Source organism: Caretta caretta, chromosome 2 (genome assembly GCF_965140235.1).
Source record: "Caretta caretta isolate rCarCar2 chromosome 2, rCarCar1.hap1, whole genome shotgun sequence".
NCBI classification, from domain to species: Eukaryota; Metazoa; Chordata; order Testudines; family Cheloniidae; genus Caretta; species Caretta caretta.
This window is the reverse complement of record NC_134207.1, coordinates 236,173,953-236,198,743: the sequence shown is the minus strand read 5'-3', so window position 1 is coordinate 236,198,743 and position 24,791 is coordinate 236,173,953. Positions and strand designations below refer to the sequence as shown.

General features: G+C 43.4%; 1 protein-coding gene and 1 long non-coding RNA gene across 12 annotated transcripts in view; one reads left to right on the top strand and one right to left on the bottom strand.

Annotated features, from left to right (window-relative positions):
• MYO3A (myosin IIIA) overlaps positions 1 to 12,713 on the bottom strand; it is a 299,867-nt gene extending 287,154 nt beyond the window's left edge. For 8 of the 10 annotated variants that reach the window (XR_007354926.2, XM_048837824.2, XM_048837826.2 and 5 more), the window contains exon 1: positions 12,606 to 12,713. Coding sequence is in view for 7 of the 10 variants with exons in the window: in XM_048837824.2 (XP_048693781.2) it covers positions 12,606 to 12,653 (48 nt within the window). In the remaining 3 variants the exon portion in view is untranslated. The remainder of the gene's footprint in view (positions 1 to 12,605) is intronic. The other 2 variants (XM_048837827.2, XM_075125925.1) reach the window with 2 other exon arrangements.
• LOC142071213 (uncharacterized) lies at positions 11,810 to 19,173 on the top strand. 2 transcript variants are annotated; one of them, XR_012667264.1, is made up of 4 exons: positions 11,810 to 12,056; positions 12,767 to 12,969; positions 13,067 to 13,138; positions 18,786 to 19,173. It is a non-coding gene; the product is annotated as an uncharacterized LOC142071213 (long non-coding RNA). The 2 variants fall into 2 exon arrangements; XR_012667263.1 differs by having other exon boundaries at positions 12,767 to 13,138.
• Positions 19,174 to 24,791: the final 5,618 nt, after the last annotated feature.

Genomic DNA, 24,791 nt, shown 5'->3' with positions numbered 1-24,791 from the left:
CAGCGGGGATCCGACCAAAACACACTGACTCCACCTGGCACAGTGACTAGCCCCTTGGCTACTTCCTACCTTGTCCCTGATGCAATGGCCCTGGCATCTCCAGGGTCTTTGGACTCTTCAGCCTGTGCAGCTCCTGGTGGCTCCAATCTTCCCTGGGCATCTGCAGGTGCTTGGGTATCAGGCTGGGTCTCAGCACCTCTGACTTCCATGGTCCAGGGCAGTGATCACCACACAGTCGATCATGATCAACTGGTCGATCCTAGAGGATCTCCCAGTCGATCGCGATCCCCAGTGGCACAGCGGGGCTGCCGCTATGGGAGGCCCCCTGCCTGCCCTGGCCCCACACTGTTTCAGAAAGCAGTCAGCGCAGCTCCGCAGTCTCCCTCCACATGCTGCTCCTGCCTGCAAGCACCGCCCCTGAAGCTCCCATTGGCCAGGAACGGGGAGCTGTGGCCAATGGGAGCTGTGGGAGTGGTGCTTCCAGAGAGGGGCAGCACGCGGAGCCACATGCCCCCTGCCCCGCCCCACCCCACCTCATCCCCAGGGGCCGCAGGGGCACATTGGCCCCTTCCGGGAGTGGCATGAGGCTGGGGTTAGCAGGGAGCCTGCCTTAACCTCGCTGTGCCGCTGACTGGGAGCCACCCAAGGTAAGTGCTGCCCAGCAGGAGGCCACACCCCAACCCCCAGCCCCCTCCCAGAGCCAGCACCCTGTAACCCCTCCTGCACCCCAAACTCCCTCCTGTACCCCAAGCCCCAGCTCTGAGCCCCCTCCCAGAGCCAGCATCCCAAACCCCTCCTGCACCCTACCCCTTCCCAGAGCTTGCACCCCTCATCCCCTCATGCACCCCAACCCTCTGCCTGAGGCTCAGTCCGGAGACCCCTCCCACACTGAGAATCCCCCAGCCCAGAGCCTGCCCCCGCACAACCCCAACCCCGGTGAAAGTGAGTGAGGGTGGGGGAGAGCGAGCAATGGAGAGCGAGGGGATGAAGTGAGTGGGTTGGGGCAGATCCTGGGTAGCCCTTAAATTCAAAAAGTGATCTTGGGCATAAAAAGGTTGGAGATCACTGGTCTAGGGCTTCCACAGCTAGTGGGCTGGAGCCATCAAGGTGTGTCCTCCCACCTTGGCGGTCAGCCCAGATTGAGCTGAGTTACACCCTTTTATATCGGTGCTCCAGTTGGAGCATGCCCAGAAGGGACAAGGGGGGTAGGGATTTCTCCTTACAGAGTGTTGGGTTAACCTTTTTTTGGCCAGTGCAAGGCAAGTACACGCCATCACAGAGTGCCTCAATTTTCAGGTGCTCAACTTCAGCCAACTTAAAGTGACCTGATTTTCAGAGCATGTTCAGCAGTCTCTGAAAAACCAGGCACTCAAATTACTAGTCACTTGAAAATTTAGGCTATTGACTTCAATGGCATTACTCATGTACAAAAAACTACACACATGTGGTGGGTTCAGGGCCTAAACATCAAGTGCAGACAAGTTCTAAGCGTTTTCAACATTGTACAGAAGATTACTGGACTTCAATTTTTAAAAACACCACGTCTCAATAAGTTATTTCCCAAATTGGAGCAACTTTCAATTTGAATGGGCTTTTTATTGTATAAACCAAAAATACTTATTTTAAATTGTCTACAAATACTAGACTATAACCAATCATATCCATTATCCAACGTTTTTCTAGCAATCTGTGATGACAGGTCATATGTAAATAGGTCATATGGAAAGTATGGAGCATAACCAATAGTCCTATACTTCAAGAGTGAGTAACTAAAACAGTGAAGTAAAGCACAAAGCAAATCATAACTTCATAGCTGCTATAATACATCTTGTTAGAACAACCTTAGAGTCCATTGATTTTAAAATTGTTCTATACCAGGGTTTCTTTCATTTTTTGACAGTCAGGATGATTGCACTATTGATTTTCCCCCTTCAGAGTTGAGAAGATATGTTGCAGAAGAAGATTGTGACAAAACTGCGGTCCTTAAATAAATGAAGAAAGAAATATTACAGGTGTACTAGTATTATAGAAGTACTAATACTTCTGTTTTAGACAGAGATCTCAAGATGTAAATGAAAACCAACACCACCACAATGTTGCAAAGAGGGGTCATTCACTAGTAAATAACTCATTTTTTATTGCTAATGAAACAAAATCCTTTTTCATTGAACTATAAGCTTCCAAAGATGTCTATAGACTGCCTTCCATTGCCTACTTGAGCCTGTTTGAAAGGATGTTTGTATTCAGTGTGAACTCTGTCTGGACCCTTGCAGAGATCTACTGCATGGTGATCATGTGCGGTAGAAATAATGAATACAGAAGGCTAGATTCTTAGCTGCAGCTGAAATATACTTGGCAGAGCTGAGGAGAAGGACAAGGTAGCTGCTTTAAGACACCTTTGTGGTTTCCTAATCCTGATGTTGCAAACATCCTGGCCACTGGTGTAAATCAGAATAGCCCTGAAGTTGCTCTAAATTATGCACAGCTGCCAGTGGCCTGGAGGGACCTTGTGGCAGCACTCCAGCAGTATAATCTTTTCTTCTGCAGTAGCTGCTGATTGCCTCCTGAAAGGTATTTAGCACCCTCAACTCCTAAAAAAGCAATGGCAGTTTAGGGTGCTTGGCAGAGTTAGCCACTGCAAAAAATAAAAATAAAAAAAGCAGCACTCTCGGCATCCTGTTGTTCCTCTCCACCTGCACTGGAGAGCAGAGATGGTTTCTCAGTGTGTTCCGAGTCAACTGTGGCCCTTTCTTGGGCTGGAGGAATTTGGCCTAATAAGGAATAAAAGCATGACGCACCTTTAGAGTCATACAAAGAGAACCCTATCTTGGCTGTATGCTTGGAACAATAGAATTCCATGCCTGATGAGAGAGCAGCCTGTTTTCCTCAACAAGGAAAGCTTGAGATACAAAAAGTGACTTCATGATTCCTAAGAAAATCAGCAGCCATCTGATCTATCCCATTAAAGCGCAAGCCAGAAAAGCTCCTCTCTCTGTACTGGTGCCTTGTATTAATCAACAGCAATCAGCGTTAGCCAGATAAAGGGAGAGCTTATTACTGGTTACGCAAGAGACAGTTTCTTCCAGGTAACAAGAAAGCAGGGACATTGCTTTGGCATAAAAGAGAATTACACTGTGGTGTCATCTACCTGATATGGAAGACAAGTGTGCAGTATGTAATGACAACTCTAAGTGATATCAAATAAATATTTAAGAGAATTGATCTGGAGAATGATCCTGGGGAAATCTCATGCGCTTACAGCATGGATGAGTAGCTGTACAGGAATGAGCCCTCTGAGAACTCAAAGCAAACTAAGATGACACTGAATAGGTCACAGTGAAGCTCCACAGACATTTCAATAAAATTACATGGTCTGCAGTATCAAGGAGTGTTGGGGAAAAAAAATCTGTCAATACCAATAGAATTATTAACCTCTATCAGAATTAACAAGAAAGAGTAACTGCAGAGATCCACCAAGGCAGACTGTAAAATGGCCTTATCAAGAAACAACTAGATGTTGAATAAGGTAGATGGGCCACTTTTCCAAGTATGTGCCAGAAACTTTACAGCTGGAGTGGTAACTTAGTACAATATGTGATGGTAAAGTCCATGGGACACACTCTCCAATATTCTAAGCACAAAGTGGACTTAAAGCATCTTTATATGGCCTGCAGAGGATTCTCCCTCTGAAGAGGAATGCTCCAACGGCGTAGCTGCTTCCTGCACCCAACACCTCCACCTCACTTTTGGCAGGGAATGAAAATGTGTTATAGCAGTAGACATGATACGTCTTGATTTTAGTAGGGCTTTAGACATCGTCCTGCGTTACAGTCTCATAAGCAAACTAGGAAAATGTGTTCTAGATGAAATTACTATAAGGTGGGTGCACAGCTGGTTGAAAAACTGTACTCAGAGAGTAGTTATCAGTGGTTCACTGTCAAAACGGGAGGATGTATCTAGTGGGGTCCCACAGAGGTCAGTGCTGAGTCTAGTACTATTCAATATTTTCATTAATAACTTGGATAACAGAGGGGAAAGTATGCTTATAAAATTTGGAGATGACACCAAGGTAGGATGGGTTGCAAGCACTTTGAGGGACAGGATTAGAATTCAAAATGACCTTGACAAATTGGATAATTGGTCTGAATTCAGGAAAAAGAAATTCAGTAAAGACAAGTGCAAAGCATGGAGGAAAGAAAAATCTAATGCAGTGGTTCTCAAACTAGGGCCGCCGCTTGTTCAGGGAAAACCTCTGGTGGGTCGGGCTGGTTTGTTTACCTGCCATGTCCGCAGGTTCGGCTGATCGCGGCTCCCACTGGCTGCAGTTCACCGCTGCAGGCCAATGGGGGCTGCAGGAAGGGGCGCAGGCTGAGGGATGTGCTGGCCGCCCTTCCTGCAGCCCCCATTTGCCAGTGGGAGCTGTGATCGGCTGACCCTGCGGATGCAGCAGGCAAACAAACCGGCCCGGCCCGCCAGGGGCTTTCCCTGAACAAGCGACGGCCCTAGTTTGAGAACCACGATCTAATGCACAACTACAAGATGGGGAATAACTGGCTAGGTGGTAGTATTGCTGAAAAGGGGGATTAGAGTGGATCACAAATTGAACATGAGTCAACCCTGTGATGCAGTTGTGAAAAATGCTAATATTCTGGAGCGTTAACAGGAGCATCATACGTAAGACATTGGATCTAATTGTCTTGCTCTACTTGGCACTAGTGATGCCTCAGCTGGAGTATTGCGTCCAATTTTGGCCACTACACTTTAGGAAAGATGTGGACAAACTGGAGAGAGACAGAGGAGAGCAAGAAAAGCAATAAATGTTTAGAAAATCTGACCTATCAGGACAGGTTAAAAAAACTGGGTATTTTTACTCTTGAAAAAACAGTGTTATCAAGTCTACTTCCCCCTGACCCTCCCCAGTCTTCAAATATGTTAAGGGCTAGGGCTGTCATGGATTGTTCTCCACGTCCACTGAAGGTAGGATGAGAAAGTAATGGGCTGAATCTCCAGCAAGTGATATTTAGGTTAGATATGATTGTGACAGACTGTACGGTTATGTTTGCCACTTTTACAGAACTATGATAAATTTTGTACAAAGTATGCCTTGTGAAGTATTATTTGAAATTTGCTGATCATTATTGTCCTGGTAAAATGTGTGTGGCAACATTGTGTGTAAAGTTAAGATTCTACTGTATTATGTTACTAAGGCATATTCCAAATTTGGGGAAGCAGCCCAAGCCAGTTCCTCTGAGACAAAAGGCAAACAGATGCCCAGCCAGGTGTCAACAAAATCAATTGTTGACTCACCTGGGTAAGCAGCCATCAGCCATTCTTTGGCGGGAAGAGGGGTGTGAGCAAGAAAGTTACATCTTGGCAAACAGAATTGCTGTCACTTGAATCCCAGCTGGAAATGATTCTAAAAGAAGAGAAATACTATAAAAAGGGAGAAAAAAAGGCCACAAATCACCTCTCTCTTCTCATCTCTACTCACAGCATCAACAACATTTGAAAAACAAAAGGAGCATCACTGTTCAGGGGGAGGGACCCTAGCTGAAAGACCCAGCCGGAGTACTGTAAGCATATGGTGAGATAAATCTTTGCTTTGAATTTCCTTAGCTTGGTAAGTTAGGTATTAGTTTGCATTTTACCTTTTATTTCTTTGTAACCAATTCTGACTTTTATGCCTGAGCTTGTACTGCACAGAAGGAAAGAGCTGGGCAGTACAAGATGCACATTTCTGGGGACAAGTCTGGGACTGGGAATTTGCTGCTGTATCTCTGTAACATAATGCAGGAGTGGCTGGCTAGAAGCACTCACAATTCACCTGGGAGCGCTTTTGCATACTGGAGACTGTGTGTGAACAGATCAGAAATGGGTGTTCTCACAGTGAAGGAGTCTGAAAGGTAACCCAGGTTAGAGAACTAAGAGGACACAGCTGTTCAGCAATCCAGATTGTACCATGGGGAATGTCACAATGAGGAATAACTTTCTAACCATACACATAGTTAAGCTCTGAAATAGGCTTCCAAGGGAGGTTGTGGAATCCCCATAATTTTTAAGAACAGGTTGGACAAACACGTCTCAGGAATAATCTAGTTTTATCTGGTCCAGCCTGGGTGTAGGGGCTGGACTTTACTTCTCAAGGTCCCTTCCAGTCATACATTTCTGTGAAGGCCTGGGTTGTGAGGCAGGGAGTTAGTGTGAGAAATAGGTCTGACAAATAGAGCTACACCCTATTCTCCACTGGCTTACAGTCTCATCAGGTACGCTGGCTGGGCCAGATCCTAGCCAAACTAGCAGAGAATCTGGCCCCCTTTCTTTAAGGAAATTAGCAAATCCCATTTATGCTGAACATAACACCCACCTTAGTTCATAACATTGTAATTTAACAAGAATGCAAAAACCATCTGAATCCAGGACCCAATTTCAAAGGTTAAATTATTAACAATTAAACATCTTTTTATTTTTCTTGATTATCTCCCCCTTCACCACCACATCACTTTAAAATATCTTGCCTTGCTTTTAAAGGCCCTAAGGAATTATACTCCTGCCTCCATTTATGACCTCGTCTCTCATGTCACCCCTGCTTCTTCCACTCTGCCAACAACTCTGGCCTCAGCATCCTACTTGTCTGCTTCCCCCACAACAGTCTGTGCCTTCTTCAGTGGTTACCCCATACATGAAATGCCTTCCAGTTGCACCCTGCCAAACCACACTCTACCATATTCTCACCATGAACTTGTGGAAGGGAGTCTGGAAACATAATGCTTCTCTCTCGGGGAAAATCAATGTATCATCTCTTGTGGTTTCCTGTTGATAAATAGGTTACTGCCATCTTTAACATCATGCATTTTAATGTAATGGGCACCTGCAATTGTATCAGGGAAGCTGAACAAGTACTTCATGAGGAAAATACCTATACTGCTGCTATTTAAAGAAACAAAGCAGGTTTTGACTCCCTGAGGAAGGAACACAAGGAAGAAGCTGGTGGAGGTCTCATGTCCTATTATTAGGAAGACACTCAACTATAAAAGAGACATGGAAGTGTAAGAGATGAACGCACCTACTGAGTTGGATTGCATCACTATCAAGTTAAGGATGAGGTGCTCAGAACTGTTAATGTCTATCATCCTGATGCCAGCCTAATTGATAAAGAGAAACATGCGATAGCATTAGGAAACTTCAGCCACACAATTATCTGTGGAGATTTTAATTCCATAAGTGAAGTTGGGGGCTTGGGGGAGGCGCGGAGGAAGAGAAAATGACTGATGCAAATAGAATTTTACTAGAGAACTTTGTCACTGAAAATTATTTAGTTGTTGTTGTAGCCATGCTGATCCCAGAATATTAGAGAAACAAGGTGGATGAGGTAATATCTTTTATTGGATGAACTTCTATTGGTGAGAGAGAAAAGTTTTTGAGCTTACACAGAGCTCTTCAGCATTAGCTATAACTCCAATCAGCGGCATGTCCATGAGCTTGGATTGTTTTGAAGGATGCTGGATCATTGACCTGCACTCACTTGTTGGAGTAGGAAGATAGTGAGCTCTCAATTGATAAACAGGAAGTAGAACTTTCATAAGTTGACTGTTCGCATTTCACAGACACACTTGAGACCATTATTTTTCAAACATCATGAAACAACCTTGAGGAAGATCTTAAGGTCTTTTGAATCTGCTGTGCAGAAATCATCTTGCCTCTTGAGATGCTCTTTTTTCTGAAGAAACGGGGTCCCACATTAGCAATGATACTGGCATAGAAAATCTTTTTAAGGAAAAGAAGTTTGATTTGAGGTTGAATGGAATCCAAGAGATAAGAGGCCAGAGGAAAATAGAACGAAGTTTTGAAAGAGGTCAGTATGAAAACAGGTGAATGTAGACTAAGGCATTGGGAAGAGATTTGTGAAAGTCTGGATCCTCACAGAGGAAAAGATTTAGATTTAGATTTAGATGATACTGAAGAAAATTGAGAGCAAAGAAATGAAGACTCGTAATCTAACCCCCCCCCCCCCCAATAACCTGAAAACTGGGTGTGCAGAGGCATTAGATGACAAAGTCTGTGAATATGCTGGACAGACATTATACCAAGACTAGCATGCTCATGTACAAAGATGAGGATAGAGCCACCAAAACATGCAAGACAGATTAAGCAGAGTGTGAAGGAGCAGAGAAACTGCAGCCTGGCACAGCAGGGGTTAAAGAAAACCTGTGGGTTCAGCTAGCCTGCCCCATTTTACCTGCAGCCAATGCCAGGTCTGGAGCGGGGAGAAAAGAGGGAGCCTGGCTCAGTTGGGGGCTGACTGGTGAGGAGGCAGAAGCTCTCTGTTTGCCTGCCTGCCTGCTGCACAGATGAGCAACCTGCTAGCCAATGCAGCTACTGGAGGCTAGTAAGTCTTCCCCTGCCACCGGGAGCCTGCAGATATGCCCCAACTGCAGAGTAACTGGCCCACTGGGGCCACACCACAAACTAAAATGACTTTCATCGGAAGCAGCCCAGGAAAACAGGTCCCGAATCCCTTCCGACTGGGAGAAAGATCCATCTCCCCTCTTAGGGGGTTGAGTGACACAGGACCCTGGGTCAGAACCTGGTGGAGAGGAGAGGGAGGGGGGTCAGGTCCCTCTACAGCCCCCCCCCCCCCGCCCTTCCAATGATCCAACCACTCAGCTGCCCAACCACTGAAGGCCCTATCACACAGACAAATAATCTGATGTGCAGACAGATTCAGCTGAGTACCCTGGCTTCAGGAAGCTCTCATACATGAGCTAGAAGATGCAACAGAGAAGCTCAAGCCAAGCATATCCTCTGGACTGGACCATATCTATGGCTATATGGTAAAGCACTTTGGGAAGAAGGCTAAAGCTAGGTTGCTGGACATCATAAACAAATCATGGACAAATGCAAAGGTACCTAACTGCTGACTTCCACCATTTATTTCTTCCTAGAACTTGCAAGGATCCCTCTTCTCTGGGCAGCTATTGAACTGTATCTTTAACCAGTCACCTCTGTAAGACAGTGGAAAGAAAGGTACAATCAAGGCTGAGAATCATAGAATATCAGGGTTGGAAGGGACCTCAGGAGGTCATCTAGTCCAACCCCCTGCTCAAAGCAGGACCAATCCCCAATTTTTGCCCCATATCCCTAAATGGCCCCCTCAAGGATTGAACTCACAACCCTGGGTTTAGCAGGCCAAAGTGCAAACCACTGAGCTATCCCTCCCCCCGTCTGTGGTGGCTTCTAAAAGAAAGGAAGCTAGAATGTACCCAAATGGCATACAAGTCCTTGCACTTGCCCTTGCACTTCTCAACTATGAATGTTTGTCTTTGGTCAACTTATTATTGATGGATTTCAAGAAAAGCCACCACAGTCATCTACAGGAGTCTTTTTGGATCTCAGTGTGGCAATTGTCTGAGTGTGGCATGATAAGCTCTTAGTGAAACTCAATGAGATGGGAATCTGTGGCAAAATGCATGACTGGATAAGAGATTTTCTACAGTACAGGAAAACAGTAAGATTAAATGGTACTCTTTCAAAGACCAGGCCAATCAGGATGGGAGTTTCTTAGGGCTCAGTTTTAGTCCTCTTCTTTTCCTGCTGTATTTCTCTGAACTATGAGGCTACTTGAGATCTGTGTATGTACTGAGGTTTGTTGACTTGCAGGTGGCAAGTTCATCAGTTCCTTTAGAAGAAACCAGAGTGCTATCAACAATGCAGTTTACTTTACAAATGCAAAGTACTCCACTTAGGAAGGAACAATCAGTTGCACACATACAAATTGGGAAATGACTGCCTAGGAAGGAGTACTGCGGAAAGAGATCTGGGGGTCATAGTGGATCACAAGCTAAATATGAGTCAACAGTGTAACACTGTTGCAAAAAAAGTAATCATTCAGGAATGTATTAGCAGGAGTGCTGTAAGCAAGATACGAGAAATAAAAGATCCTCTGACTGATATAAAAATATCTTGGAAATAACATTCACTCTTGAGACTGCAGAGAGGGCACACCTCAGGAATGAAAAATCAATAGAGATCGAACCAAGATATGTCAACTTTTCTAGTTGTGTCAGGAGCAGGCTTTAACACCTACCCATTCTTTTGAGCATGATATTGTAAGGAAAGTGATGATCTTAGATTTCACTCCTTGGATCAACAAAGGACCCTGTAAGAGTCACTGAATTCATTCTCAATCTTCATGGATTGATATGATTATTGTGCGACAAGACAAGACAACACCACTCTGCCCTCTCTGAGGATAGAAAATCCATCCACAGCAGGAACTTGAAATAGTCAATTTTGCAGAGGAATCCTGAATCATTTTCAGAAAATCACTTAGAAAAGAAACACTTGGGAATATGTTCCCATTACTCAAATGTGTGCATGACATGCTCATTTTAGAACAGATTATTTCAGTCTGTGACAGACCATTACAATGCCTGCCTTCACCTTTCCCTTTGCTTTATGCATCTTTAAAATCATTGAATAATAGTCTTAAATGCTCACTTAACCCGATCAAACTGAGCCCAGCAAATCTACCTCCACTCCAAAATGCAAATCAAATAATGACTGGAAAATGAAAGTAAACTACCATCTCAGTTTGTGTCTGTGTGTATAATAGCTCAATGCAAATAACGGTCTCTAGAATGTGTCCTAACACAGATCAATACCTATAATGATGCTCCAATAACTCCTCATGCTCCAATAACTACTGGAATTGAATGGTAAGAAGCATACTGGACAAAGAGTAAAACTGCTTTCTCCGGGGGGAAAAATGAATAAAAAGGAATTCACTTTAAATGAAAAGTATTTGAAGCTAAAGGACTAAAACAAATGGCTGTTGAATAAAAAGGGTTACATGCATTAATGAAAAAGCTCTCACAAATGGTTTACAACTATATGCAGACCATAACATAAAACATAAGAGCACCCAACCAGATTTTAAAATATTTTTATTAGGTGCTGCTTAACTGGTGTGACATGTGCAATATTAGTAGAAGTGAGGTCTTTTCCCTCCTTTGCAATTAGACAATTACATTTTAATTCCTAGTTAAGAATATGATGATTCTCCCTACTCTAAGTAGATATGTGAGAGGGCTTTGTAACAAAGTAATTGGAGAAACCATTGCCCCCACCTCTCATTTAATTATGAATTAAAAATTGGTCAATTTCTAAAAAAAATATGGCCCAGTTATACTTTAAATTCACAATTATTTCCCCACACTTTTAATGCAAGAGCAAGATTTTGCATAAAGAGATTTGGGGCACGCAAAAGGAAACAGAATAAAAAACATTCACAAGAAAGTGAATGAAATGGACATTGAGTGTCTCATTGAGTGTCTATCTGAAAGTGTAACAAGGAATTACACAACTCTAGGCTCCTACTTTTGGATCCAAATACAGATTGGGTCTCTAGCATTACAAGGCATTTTCTCATAACATGGAAACAGAAAACCGATCATATCAATTCTACTGTTCAAATCTGCAATGAGAATGTTAACTAATGCAGGAAGCTCTGTCAGTAATAATAAAATAAAATAATAATAATAATTAAGAATTAAAAACAATCCCACAAACACACACTTCTTGCAAATTGTACAGATTGGTCAGACTGACTGTCAGGATAACATCAGATGTTTTGCACTAAGCATACAAGTGAATACACTATTACACCTATCTAATACCTGATCCTACTCCCATTATCGTCAATGGGAATTTTTCTGCCAATATCAATGGAAGCAGAATTGGGTCCCTGGTGGTTCTATCTTGATCTAATCACATCTAACACATCACTTTCTAATTCAGCAGTGAAGGACAAGTGTGCTTTTGTTTGTTTTGATGGTTTGAAGAATTTACCAGTTTTATTCATTCTCAATGGGAATAAAGTAACCCATTAAAGCTAAATAACTAACACAGAAAGCAAGCAAGATCTGTTTCTTTTTCAGGATCTACCTCCAATCACCTGATCACACTGCCAGTTAGTTCTTCACTGTGTTTCTTGGCAGTCAGCAAGCAACAGCAGAGAGCAAGAACCAGCACGAGAAGTAGCAACTTGGGAGAGAAAAGTGAGTAAAATGATTTCAACCGAGAAAGTTAGAGTCTAACATAAATAAAAGAGAAACTGGGGTTAGAAGCTAAATCTTAATGAAGGGAGGCAACTCAGATTACTGACACTACAAATTGGAATAAAATTACATCATACAAAAAACATCGATGAAAAGTGACAAGGATGCAAGTGAAAACATTGAAATGAGACAGGTAACTACTGCGGCATGATTTAAGAAGAGAGGATCAGAGGTAAAGCAGAAAGCAAGATGCAGCCGACCCAGAACTGAATGGGAAAATAGAGTAAAAATAAAGTGAAAGCCCAGTAAAAATAAATTGAGATGGAAATAAATAGAAATCAGTAGGTAAATAGAAAAGGGAAAAGAGAAAAGAAAGAAGGTGATTTTAATGGTACTCTGTAGAAAGTGAAATTAAGTACATAGACCGATGGGGAACATTTTAGTATTCTGCATTAGTTTTCACTGAAATATACTTTTGATTGACAGAGAAATGCTATTGTTATTTAGAAAACAGGCAGGTTGTTTTTACCACCCTGGAGGTGCACTTACAAAGTCTTCTATATGCTCACATCCACGTTTGTAAAAGAAAGAATGCATCTGCTTGCATCAGATTCATCAGCAATAGCTATTGTATTGAGCAGGCTACAAGCAGCTTGCAGCAAACTACAGTTTATACCTACCTGAATTTTGACAGTCTCTTCTATACACAGGGGAGGGAACAGAGCACAGATCTGTTTCTGGAACACCCACGAGGGAGTGGTTTACCTTACCTTGGATATACCTACAGTACCACTGGATGTCACTGTTGCTTCATGAAAGACAAAAGACAAAAGCTGTACCAGTGCCTATGACATTTCGTAAGAAGCTTACCTGTTATCTGGAAGATTTTTCCAGAAGGACCAATGTTATAAAAGTAATATACACTATTGCAGAGTACTTTACAGTGTTTATTTGCCTTTTATGGCACTTTATCAATCATTCCCCTCATAAATTGTTTCTTTCTGTTACAGATATATTGTTTAGCATATACTGAAGTTTGCTCATATTGTGTTTCTTCACTTTCCCTTGTACCAGCTATTGAGGTTTGTGTGGTTTTTTGTTTTGTTTTTAATTATTGTCTCCCTGTGTGGGGAACAAAGACTTTCTCCACCTGTTACATCTGGTCATGTAGGCTGTGAGCCTCTTTGAGGCAGAGACTTCTTTATTTGTCCATACAGTGCCTAGCAGAATGGAGCCAAGAACATTGACTAGGCTTCCTATATGCTCCTCCAATACAAATATCACATTAGAAGCAAATGGGAGGGCTGTGCGGGGTGGGGGGAAAAGGGAGGAAGGCAGGAACAGTTCCCATTCACTGCTTGTGTTACTGGCGACTGATTGAGGAGAACTTATCTTTTTATGTAGAATCCCCGAAGAAAAAGGGGAGCCAGACTCCACCTAAGCCTCTGGGCTAGCACCCAGAGGTGCTACTTGGTGATACTTGGTGATACTTGGTGCATCAACCCATTAAAGAAATGAAGCTATACTGATTTACATCAGGTAAGGGAGTGGCCCTCTGTGTTCTTGTCAGCATAAAGTCAAACTGAGAATTTCAAACAACTTTTACCGTGGTGAACATTGACTTGTTTAATGGTCACCAACACTAACTGCTTGCACTATTTCCCTGTACATAGAATAGGAAATAAATGAAGTATCTCATAACACTGAGTGGTAAGACCTGGTGAATGCTGACTTTTTAAATGGTGGCCATAGTGTAGTGCACCAAGTGAATATAGACACAGAGTTCCCTTCACCTACCTCAGGAATACACTTCCTTTCTGTGTATTTGTGTACTTATGAGTGTCTACAGCAACACAACAGAGCAGGAAGCATGCCTTATCCAACTGAAACCCTCCAGGAGAATTTTAGGTGGGCAGAAAGTCCCACAGTTATCCACATAGGAATTTGATTAGGACCTTTTGCAGATGATAGGGTGTTAGACCAAAGTGCCATGCACTCTAATAACCACATCCATTGTTGTATAATATAAAAACAAATAATAGGAAACAATCCTACATTGGGGTGTAAAGGATTAGGTGACCCAATGGGTGTTCTCTGTCTGTAACGTATACAATTTACCAGTGATCAGAAGGACCTTGGTTCTATGGATTATTCAAAAGACAACTCCCCAAAATCATATTTTCATCCTAGGTCACTAACTCATAGTATTGACTCAGCAGGGAGAGTGTTATTTACTCACTCCTACAACATTTGAGTATCTTTGGAGGTCTCCCATCCATGTATTGACCTAGCCCAATGCCACTTAGTTTGATATCTACTATAGCCATGTAAATGAGTATCAGACAGTAGGTTCCTGTATGGAGGTACAGTGCTATTCTGTTGACTCACCTTTGCAGCAGGTCAGGTGGCTCTCACTAGCATCAGTCAGGAATATAAAAGGCTGAGAGTCTCCTTGATTTTGAACTAGAAGGAGAGAGAGATCTTGCTAAGAGAAATCCTAATTAGGAATTGAGGAGTAAGCAGGCTTGGGGCTAAGGCTTGTATTCAGGAGTACAGGCTGAGTACAGGCTGGCCTTAGGAATTTGTTATTTAAATTAAAGGCAAAGCCCCAAAGGAGGGGGTGAGAATAGCCATTTTGTGTGTGTTATGCTATATTGAGAATGGGATGGAGAAGCCACTCTGTTACAAACAGGTTTAGCAGTGACATTTTAGTTATGGACCCTTCTTCTGGTTGCATAATTAATAAGTAGGCGTTTGGGCAATGGCACGTGTTAGTGAAAATATATGCATCATGGTCACATCAGCATCAAGGTAACCAAATATGTTAATGACGGTTTTGGAGTAAACTGTGTCAGCTGGTGGTGATGTCTTGAGAGGAAGACAATCGACCTGATTATTATTTAAAGATTATGTTGAAAATTAGGTGTCACCACAGAATTTGGAGAAGCTGAAGCCAAGGTGCCACTGGGAAACATGAATGGTGGAGAGAGACAGGGAAGTAGCCAAGTCATGTGGAACAAAGTGATTGCTAAAAGGCTGGCCTGCACATGGATTATGAGGATTAATAGGCAAGACTGAAACCAAAGGCAAGAAACCATCGTGAAATAAGATGTGATTCACAAACCCAGTGAGCTTTGCCTTGGCTAACCTCTTACACAAATCTTTTTCTGGCTGCAGTCTTTATTTGTGGATTTCTAACAGCAAAGGAAGACTGTTAATTTCTTCATTTTCAATACAGCAGATACCATAGAACCAAGGCACCAGAGAGGGAAAAGCCCAAGTAGGTCACTCAGTCCACCTTCCCACTGACTATTTATAAGAATATTCTAGCTAACTTTGGAATATTTCCAGTTATGGAGTTTTCACAACTGAGATTTGCTGCAGTTTCCATTGGCTGGCAGAGCTTACGTTACATTTCATCATGGGGCATATGGGGAGCTTGGATACTTGTTTATCTGATCCAATAAAGTTTTGACCTGAATATTCATTGTACACTAGAGGGTCACACACTTTGTGGATTCTGTCAGACAAGCTTATTACACACCCCAGGGGCTCCTCGCATTCCTCCTTCTCCCCCTGCCCCAAGTTACTTCGGTGTTAGCTGCCAGTGCCTTCTATTTAAGGGTCTCCCTACAACCCCTCCAGCCCTCCCTTTACACCAGGGGCTCTATGTGCCCCCATTCCTCTTCCTCCCCCATTCCAGGGGCTTCGTGTGCCTTACTTTCCCCCTTCCCTGCACATGCTAGGGTCCCCCACGTCCTTCTACAGCTGTCCTCCCTTCTTTCCCCCCCCCATGGACTTTGTATGCCCCCCATACTTTGCATGCTAGGTGCACCACTGTGTCAGTGGTGACAATTAAATATGTAAGTGTACGTAGGTACTGTGCCTACCAAAGCACTGTCCGTGTACATCCCTAGGTAGAATAGTGAATACAATTGTATCTATTTGAAAGATATGTAAGGTATTTGGGATATAATACAGCAGTAAGATCCCCTCTCCTGTCCTAAGACTCACTTGGGCGGATCTGCATAACCATTCTGTCCTCACGGCAGGATTTGGATCTACAATTATTTGTGCACATATTCCTACTATTTTTCAAAATGTGCAGAAACTGATTTTTATAGCACCCACCGTGTGACCACTACTTCACAGAAAATATAATAGACACAATCTCTGCCTAGAAGAGCTTTACATTCATCAGACCGGCTATTCTGTGGTGCTCAGCACCATAGCTGGAGGGACCCGGGGCTGGTTCATGCTCATAATCTAGCCACTCTGCCATCAGCATAGCTTAGTTGGCGAAAACAATGTTTTCTTTTATCCTGCACAGTACTGAGAATTTTTTTTTAAAAACGCATGACTCTGACACATCAAAACAGTGTGTGAGCTCCGCCTGGTGGCGCAGAAGTCTCAGAGAGTCAAACAACAGGAACAAGGAATAAAAGGAGAAAAATCAAGTGGCTATGCTGAAGCATCAAGAAAGGTATTACACGGGAGGGTGCGGAGAAAAAACAAAATAAGAGCTAGCTGGGGCAGTGCCTCTTTAAAAGGTTTTATCATTTTCTCTAACGTCCATGAGATGTACAAATGTATTGCACAGTCAATGCAACTGTTAACCATTAAAGATAAAGGACATTTCTGGCAGATTTGCTGCTCTCGGCAGTCTCCACCTCCCTTGTGTTTGCAAACTGAGTCACTCATTCTCCATTATATGCTGACACCGATACCAGAAACCAGCAAAATTTCCTTTCTCTCCTCCCACACTACTCTAATTTTTTTTCAGTCCTTCATGATTTTAGTCTGCTCATTTAAATTTCTAAGCAATTATTTTTTTGGCTCAAATACCCAATCAACAGGTGTGGAATGATTGACACGGCCCTGCTATGCTCCATCTGTTCGCTCCTGATAATGTAATCCTGTTGGCTACTGGGTAATATCTTCCACATACTTAAAAGGCAGCAGTCTAATCTATCTGCAGGAAAAGAAAAAGCCCTGCAGTTAACATTGTTATGCGACAGGAACAATTGGCAACAGACAGCACTTCTATAGGTACAGGGGGGAAGCTTCTATTCAACTATTTTCACCACTGGGAGTGATGATTCACGCAGTGCACAATTTCTCACTCTTGGAAATATAAAAAGGTTCATTTTGTGTCCAATTTGTCAAAAAAAAAATTTGCATGCAGCCATCCAATTATGGTTTTGCTTTTACCTCCATATGCCGAAAGAATCTTATTTTATTTTAAGGAAGCGGTGGGAAAAAAAAGACTAATATTAGCTTTGTAGTTATAATACATAGTATAATCATCATGGTAAATATATACAAAAATAGCAGGGCTGGTGCCTGAGATCTAGGTACAAGAGAAAATGTACATGTGCTCGTGGATATTCTCCTGTATTTAAACAACAGTAGTAGATTAAGGGTTCTATTATCTCCTCAATGCACATTTTTCATTCCCCCTAACCGTAGGAAGGGCTCTGCATGCATAATGAGCAGGGAATATAGCTTTAGATCTGGGCAATACCTTTCGATAGATTGTGAAAAAATACGGAGTGCAAAACTGAGATTGCATGAAACTTCTATGGGTTGGTTTTCATCGTACAGTTAAGAATGAACCTGGCTCTCCCTCAGGTTGTAATCCAACACCCCCCTGTCCCAAATACTACAGCGTGCCTTTTTTTTGTGCTGAAACATTTTTTCCACCAAATAATGCAAATTCAGGACAACCAAAACATTGTTAATTTGTATCAATTTTGGCTAATCGTTTTGGTCAACATTAAAACAAATTCAAATATATCAAAATGGTTCATTCTGACATTAATGAAACAGCTCACGTTGATTTTTGGGGGGGCTAGGCTCACAAGGGGATTTAGGCACCAAACCACTGGAGGAAGAGATGATGGTGGTCCCTCTTTTATAACATTTATGGCAGTGGTAAGAGCCCTCAACAAGGTTGTGAGAGACTGTGATTCAAATCCCCACTCTCAGTTTCTTTTGTAGACACTCTTCCACTTTGTATTTTTTAATAGTCATGAGGCGCGCACATGCGAGAGAGATTCTGTAGCACAGTGGTTAGTGCACTTATGTGGGAGAGGGGAGACGTGGGTTCAAGTCCCTGCTCCAGAGGGTATTTGAACCTGGGCCTCCTGCTGTCAGAGCAGGCTGGCCTAGCAACAGGCACAGGCCAATGACCCAGGGGCCAGGCCAGGTTGGAACACCAGAAAAATCAGAGTCACGTGACAAACAAGAGGACCAGAACCAAGAGACAGGTGTCTGGCAGTGTTTCTGGGGAGGGCTGGTTATTTCTTCCACCGCAGTAGTACAGTTTCCCACACTACTCAGTGATTACTTCAGTAGAAACCATTGCAGTATGCAGGCTAGCAGCCTATGGGCCTGGGCAGCATTGCAACACCAGCACCAGTTGTGCTCTGTTGGTCTCTGTTACACTCGGGAGTGAGATATCAGCTAAAATCACCATCACCCACAGAAAGCGGTGCCAGTATTCAATTCCATTGCCCTATACAACTATAACCATGCCAAAGAGCTACTCCTCCCTCATTTCCCCAACCACCCCCAAAGGTCATACTTACCACGGCTTGTGCTGTGCTCTATCAATCCCAAGCAGAAGCAGCACTTCTTGAGAAGCAAGGGAAGTGATCTCAGTATCTTAAGTTTCAATTTCTGTCGTAAATAGACTGACAATCGTTCTTCTGTGTGTTCTATCTGAAGCTGCTGCTAATTTAGCCTTCAGGGTCTCTCCCTCCACACCTGCAGAATGACTGAGCCAGATAATGAAGAGAAAGAAGTGGACTCGGGATGGCACATTCCAGGAGATCCTGTAAGCCAGTGCTGCATCAGAGAACAAGACCAGGGCCTGGAGGATCACCCTTGCAGACAGCCTGGAGAAGGATAGAGCAGAGAGGAAAAAGGTTCAGGAAAAGGAAAAGGACGTGCAACAGGAGATGCTTTCACTTCTCAGACAGCAAACTGAAATGCTGCAGACTCTGGTAGACCTGCAGATTAAACAATCCCATGCTTGCCTCCCTCTGCACAACTCAATATTGAGACCTCCCTATGCCCTCCCTCAACATTCCACGTGGCATCAAGGGGCCACTGCACCCCTTGATTCCATGTGGCATCAAGGGGCCACTGCACCCCTACCACTCCACCCTGGGGGACATTAAAGACAATGACAGTTTGACATACACTGACCTGTGAAAGTTACTGGGGGTGTACGGGTACCTGGAATGGAGTGTTCTTTCCCCTTCAAGTTCTGTTACTTTAATTTATTAAGTTTTAAATTTTTTTTAATTGCCTGGTTCATGTTACAGAATAAAATTCAATTTTTGGAACAAAAGTCATCTCTATTAGTTCAAAACATATGCTGGTGTTGAGCAGGTCTGACAAGCACCAATTTCCTGTTATTTCACTTTGCCACAGAACCCATCAACATCTTTCACAGACACTATTAATAGGTTATATTACAATGTTATATTCCTACATACAGAGTAATCACTACAAGATTCATTCTGGGCTGAAAAAGAGCAAGGCCAGGTAGAACACACTGCAGCAACACACGATATTCTAGCTCACTATTAAAATGGTCTTTCAAAACCTCTCTATCTGTATAGCTTCACATTGAGCTCTTCTAATAGCCCTTGTACCTGGCTGTTCAGATTCAGCAGACAGCCACTGCACCTCCACCTTCTACCCCAGTGGAGACTTTTTGCCCCTTAGCTTCACAGATATTATGTAGGACACAGCAGGCAGCTATAAGTAGAGGGATACTTTTCTCATCGAGAGTCAATCTTGTACATAAACAACGCCAGCAACCCTTCAAATGACCAAAGGCACATTCAACTGTCATTCTGCATCTGCTGAGACTGTAGTTGAATCTCTCCTTGGTGCTGTATCGGTGGCCAGTGTACGGCTTTATGCACCAGGGGAGCATGGGTTTAGCTAGGTCCCCCAGGATCACTACTGGCATTTCAACATTCTCAATGGTAATCTGCTGGTCAGGAAAGAAAGTTCCAGCTTGCAGCTTTCTGAACAGTCCTGTGTTCTTAAAGATGCAAGCGTCATGCACCTTCCCTGACAAGCCAGTGTTGATGTTGGTAAAATGTCCCAGTGATCCAATTCCACCATCACTTGCAATAGCATAGAAAAGTATCCCTTTCTGTTGATGTACTCTGTGGCAAGGTGGTCTGGCGCTAAAATAGGGATATGAATGCCATCTATCACCCTGCCATAGTTTGGCAATTCCATTGCCGCAAAACTATCCACTATGTTCTGCACATTGCACAGTCCTGCATAGCAGGAGGCAATTAATGGTTGTGCATGTTTGCATGACAATGGCCCCCTGTAGCAAAGTGAGAATCACTGGTGTGGCACCTCCTGCTGGTCATCTGGGAATTAGCTCTTTTCCAGCATATGGAGCACCCTCTGCAGACCGGTGTCTCACCTGCCTCAGGCCCCCATGTCCCTCTCGGACCTTGGTGCCCCTTTCCCTGGGGTTCTGCCCACCACAGTACCCCCACATGCTGGGTCTCCCTTCCCAGGGGAATCCCAAACCCTCTAACCCCACCTTGCCTCAGTGGCTACTGCTAGTCATCATCTAGCCCCCTTTCACTGGGGCAGACTGCAGTCTGTAATAGTCACTCATCATTGACAAGGAGGTTGGACCAGCTGCCTCTACCTAACCCCGGGCTGCAACTCTGCAACCCCAGTACCTGTTTTGGCCTTTAGCAAGGCCTCAGCCTGAGGAGTTGCCAGGCTGGAGCTCCCCAGCTCCTCTTGCCTTTCCCCAACCCTGCTCTACTCCCGGTGCCCTGAGCTCCCAGGCATCCAGGTCCTTCTCTCTCCAGAGCTAGAGAGAGACTCTCTCAGGTCATGGCTCACAGCCCTTTTATAGGGCCAGCTGTGGCCTGATTGGGGCATGGCCCCAGCTGTGGCTGCTTTCCCAATCAGCCTAGGCTTTTTTCTAGGAGCGGGATAACTGCCCCACTACACCCCCACAATACATGTCTGGCTGCACTTTCCCCCCTCACCTCCTTCTCTATGCACTCCCTATCCGTGGCCCCACAAAGTCACAGGACCTCCTTGTCAACCTCTTCCTGGCCCTGGCTAAAACGGCCATCTATAAAACCAGGGTTTTAGGAGGTTGGCCGATGGAGACTCCTGTGACTGTGGGACCTGTTTCCGATCCTCGGTCCGTTCACGTATCCGGGCAGAGTTCCTCTGGGCGGCGTCCACTGACTCCCTTGACACCTTTGAGGAGCAGTGGGCACTGTCCAGGGTTCTCTGCTCGGTGTCCCCATCAGGCTCCCTTCTTTTAACCCTTTGACAACACTCCTGTCCCTGTTATTTCATTAGTTGTCCCATGGAATCATTTGGTTTCCAGGTCCTGTAGATCCTCCCTTAGGCTGGGGGGGGGGGGGGGGGGATGTCCTTAAGCAGTGGGCGGGCTTCCACCCGCCCACTTCCCAGAACCCAATAGGTACACCCCCACAGTGGATTTCCCAACTCCAAATTGATTCCCAATTCACCGGTAGTAGTCTAGTATTGCAAGTTTTCACAGTGTGATGAGCACTCGCTTCACCACTGACAGTGCAGCTCTCATTTTGGGGTCCTTGTGCTGGAGGACTGGGGCAAGTTTGGCACACAGATCCAGAAATGTGGCCTTATGCATCCAAAAGTTCTGCAGCCACTGCTCATCATTCCAAATCTGCATGACAATGTGATTTCACCAGGCAGTGCTTATTTCTCGGGCCCAGAATTGGCTCTCCAACATCTCCAGCTGCTCTATGAACACCACTGGCAACCTTGAATTGTTTCTTTCTATTTCCCACAGCAATCAAGCCTCCAAGGAATCATCATGGTCCCCACGACCCCTCCTGTAGCTCTGCAAATACTGGAGGATCATGAGCCCTGTATGTGCAACGCTCATGACAAATAGAGCAGACATGTGCGGGCTCCATGTTTCTGTCAGACATGGGAGACAGCGAGGAGGGACACGCATGTTTGTGCAGATTTTGAAAAAAAGGCGCAAAATATTGAAAGGTGCAGGTGAAATTGTGGGATGGAGAACACTGCATTATGGGAAGTTGACCCCATGCTGCCAGTCACCCCTGCATGACTCATTTCAGCCCTGTCAGGCATTGCAAAAATTTCCAAAAACACCCTGTACTGGATGGTGCTGAACTGTACAGTGGGATACCTATCCACAGTGCAGTGCATTCACAATGAGCAAAGACTGCACACACACAAGCCGTGTAATAATTGAGGTGACCGTATGCCAACATAACTTAGGTTGACATAATTTTGTAGTGTAGACATGGCCTAGGTTTGGGAGCCTGATTAAATAACTGTTGTGCTTAGGCATAGCGCTTAGCCTGAAGCGACAGCCGCAGCAGAGCAAGAAACAGTTGCTCAGGGACCAATGGACCAACTTTGATGCTCAGCTGCAGGAATCCCTCTGAGTCAACAGGCACCTTCTGAGCAATTGAAGACACTGGAATGACTGACAATGATGACTCTGGAGAGGACAGAGGTACATGATGAGCACTAGTACATGGGATGAGATGGAAGAGCCCCACTATTGCAATGAAGGGGAACCAGGGTCCTGGGCTTTGGTACCAGGAATAATTACAGCCAACAGTTCCTCAGGCCAGGAATCATTAAAACTGTCATTTAATCAGGGCCAGGGGCTCCCAAACTTACAGTCTGCATCTCTGAATCAGGTTAGGCCTTTCTCTAGGTATCTCAGGGAGCAACTGCAGCTTGCCTGGCTTCTACTCTCCTCTTTGTTTCTGTTTATTTAACTCTGCCCCAGAGTGGGGAAGAACCTTGTAGATTACCCCTAGGTGCAGGTGCTAGCCTGTCCCTTAAAGAGGTAGCACGCTTTTCCCCATACACTCTTTCACACCCATAGAGTAAGTATAGTGTAGTCCTATTGCAGCATAAATCAGTACATCTTAGCTATGGAAATATTCTTTCCTCTCTGAAAAGGACTTCTTCTTGTCCTCTCCCATCCTGGCTGACAATATGAAATACTGCATTGTAAGTATTTAAAGAAATCTTTCCCTAGTTCAGTTTCTATCTGTAATAATTAGAAAGATTTAAAGGCTCTTTCAAAATGATGTCCTACTTTCTGAATCCTTAACTTCATCTCCCATCTGTTGAAGGGCTAAGGTCACTACAGCTGAACAGACATCTCACAAGGAGGCCAAGGTTGGCAAAGAAAGACCCTCTCTACAGTTTCACTTTTATTTACAGGTAGTTGTCATTCCAAAATAAAATATATTAGTTGAGTCCAGAGTTTTACCCCTACATGCTTTGTACCACCCCTGGACAAAATCAAAACAAGATTAACAGATTAGCTGCTCTCAGCATACAGTTGTTTTGTGCTCCGAGAAATCTTTATCCAGGGTTGGTGGAACTGATTCAGCAAACAATTTAAATATACACTCTTTTAAAGCGGCATTTCCCCTCACAGAAGAGGAAGTACAGAGGAAAAATGAGCCCTTTTTTCATGGGCACTGAGACTCTCTTGAGCCAAGTCTTTTAACTCCTCCTAAAAACTGAGAGAACTCTTCTATATGTTCCTTTCAAATTGGCGGCTTAAGAGCAATGAAACCCACCTGCTGTGAGTTGCTCTCAGCAAACCCAGCTGCTTTGCCTCAACCCTGAGGAGCTGAACAGAAAGCCACTATCTGCTACACGCCCTTAAAGAGCAGAGCTGGTCAAAACTCAGAATTTCCAGTTCACAGGAAATTTCAACAAATTTTGTGTCAAATTTTTTCACTAAAATATAAACAGAAAACACTTTGATCTAGAAAAGATAAGATTTTCAATCAGGGCTAAGTAGCAACTGCCTTTAATGATTTTAAAAACAAATTATGTCAACTGCCTTTAATGATTTTAAAAATAAAATAGTGTGTATATAGAGATAACAGTATGTAATTATAGAATTAAAATACATAACTATAAAACTAAAATAGAATATTTCAACTGTTACACTATGGTATGTCAGTAGTAGTGCAGATCATGACATAATGTAAAAATAATATAAAATGAAACAAAATAAAATTAAAAACAAAATTTTGAAATCCAAAATGAAAATTTTTCAAAACAAATTTTTTTCTTTCCAAATGTTTTGTTCCACAGGAATATTTGTTGAAAATGACACCATTTTTCTGAAATGTTTTGATGTTGACAAAAAGGAACTTTCTGTCAAATTAAAACATTTTGACAAAAGATTCTGACCAGAGCTATTCTGGAGTTCGTCTGCCACCACACCTGTATAGAATCCAGAATTAAATTTTTTATTAAAGTTAATGTTAAAAAATTATATAATACACAGGTTAAGAAAAAGAGTGTCTGTACATCTGGGTATAGTGCTTAGATTATCCAGAAATACAAAGTTTGTTTTAAAAGTCATAAGATACATATAGTACATAATCAGCAATAACCCAAATTTAGGTGAATAAAATTAAGAATACAGTTTAGATATTAGCATCCAAGTATTCGGGTACATAACTCATGAAAAGTTATTCAGAGAGTTGGTTTTGGAAAGCAAACATATCAATGAGTTAAGATTGTCCCTCAGTAATTGAGAATTTAGGGTAGGTTGTCTATTAGAAAATACAGTCCATCAGGGAAGTATTTCAGTTACTTTCTGACTGTGCTTAACCCACACAGGTCCTCTGAGACCAACATCTGGATTCTTAGGAAATC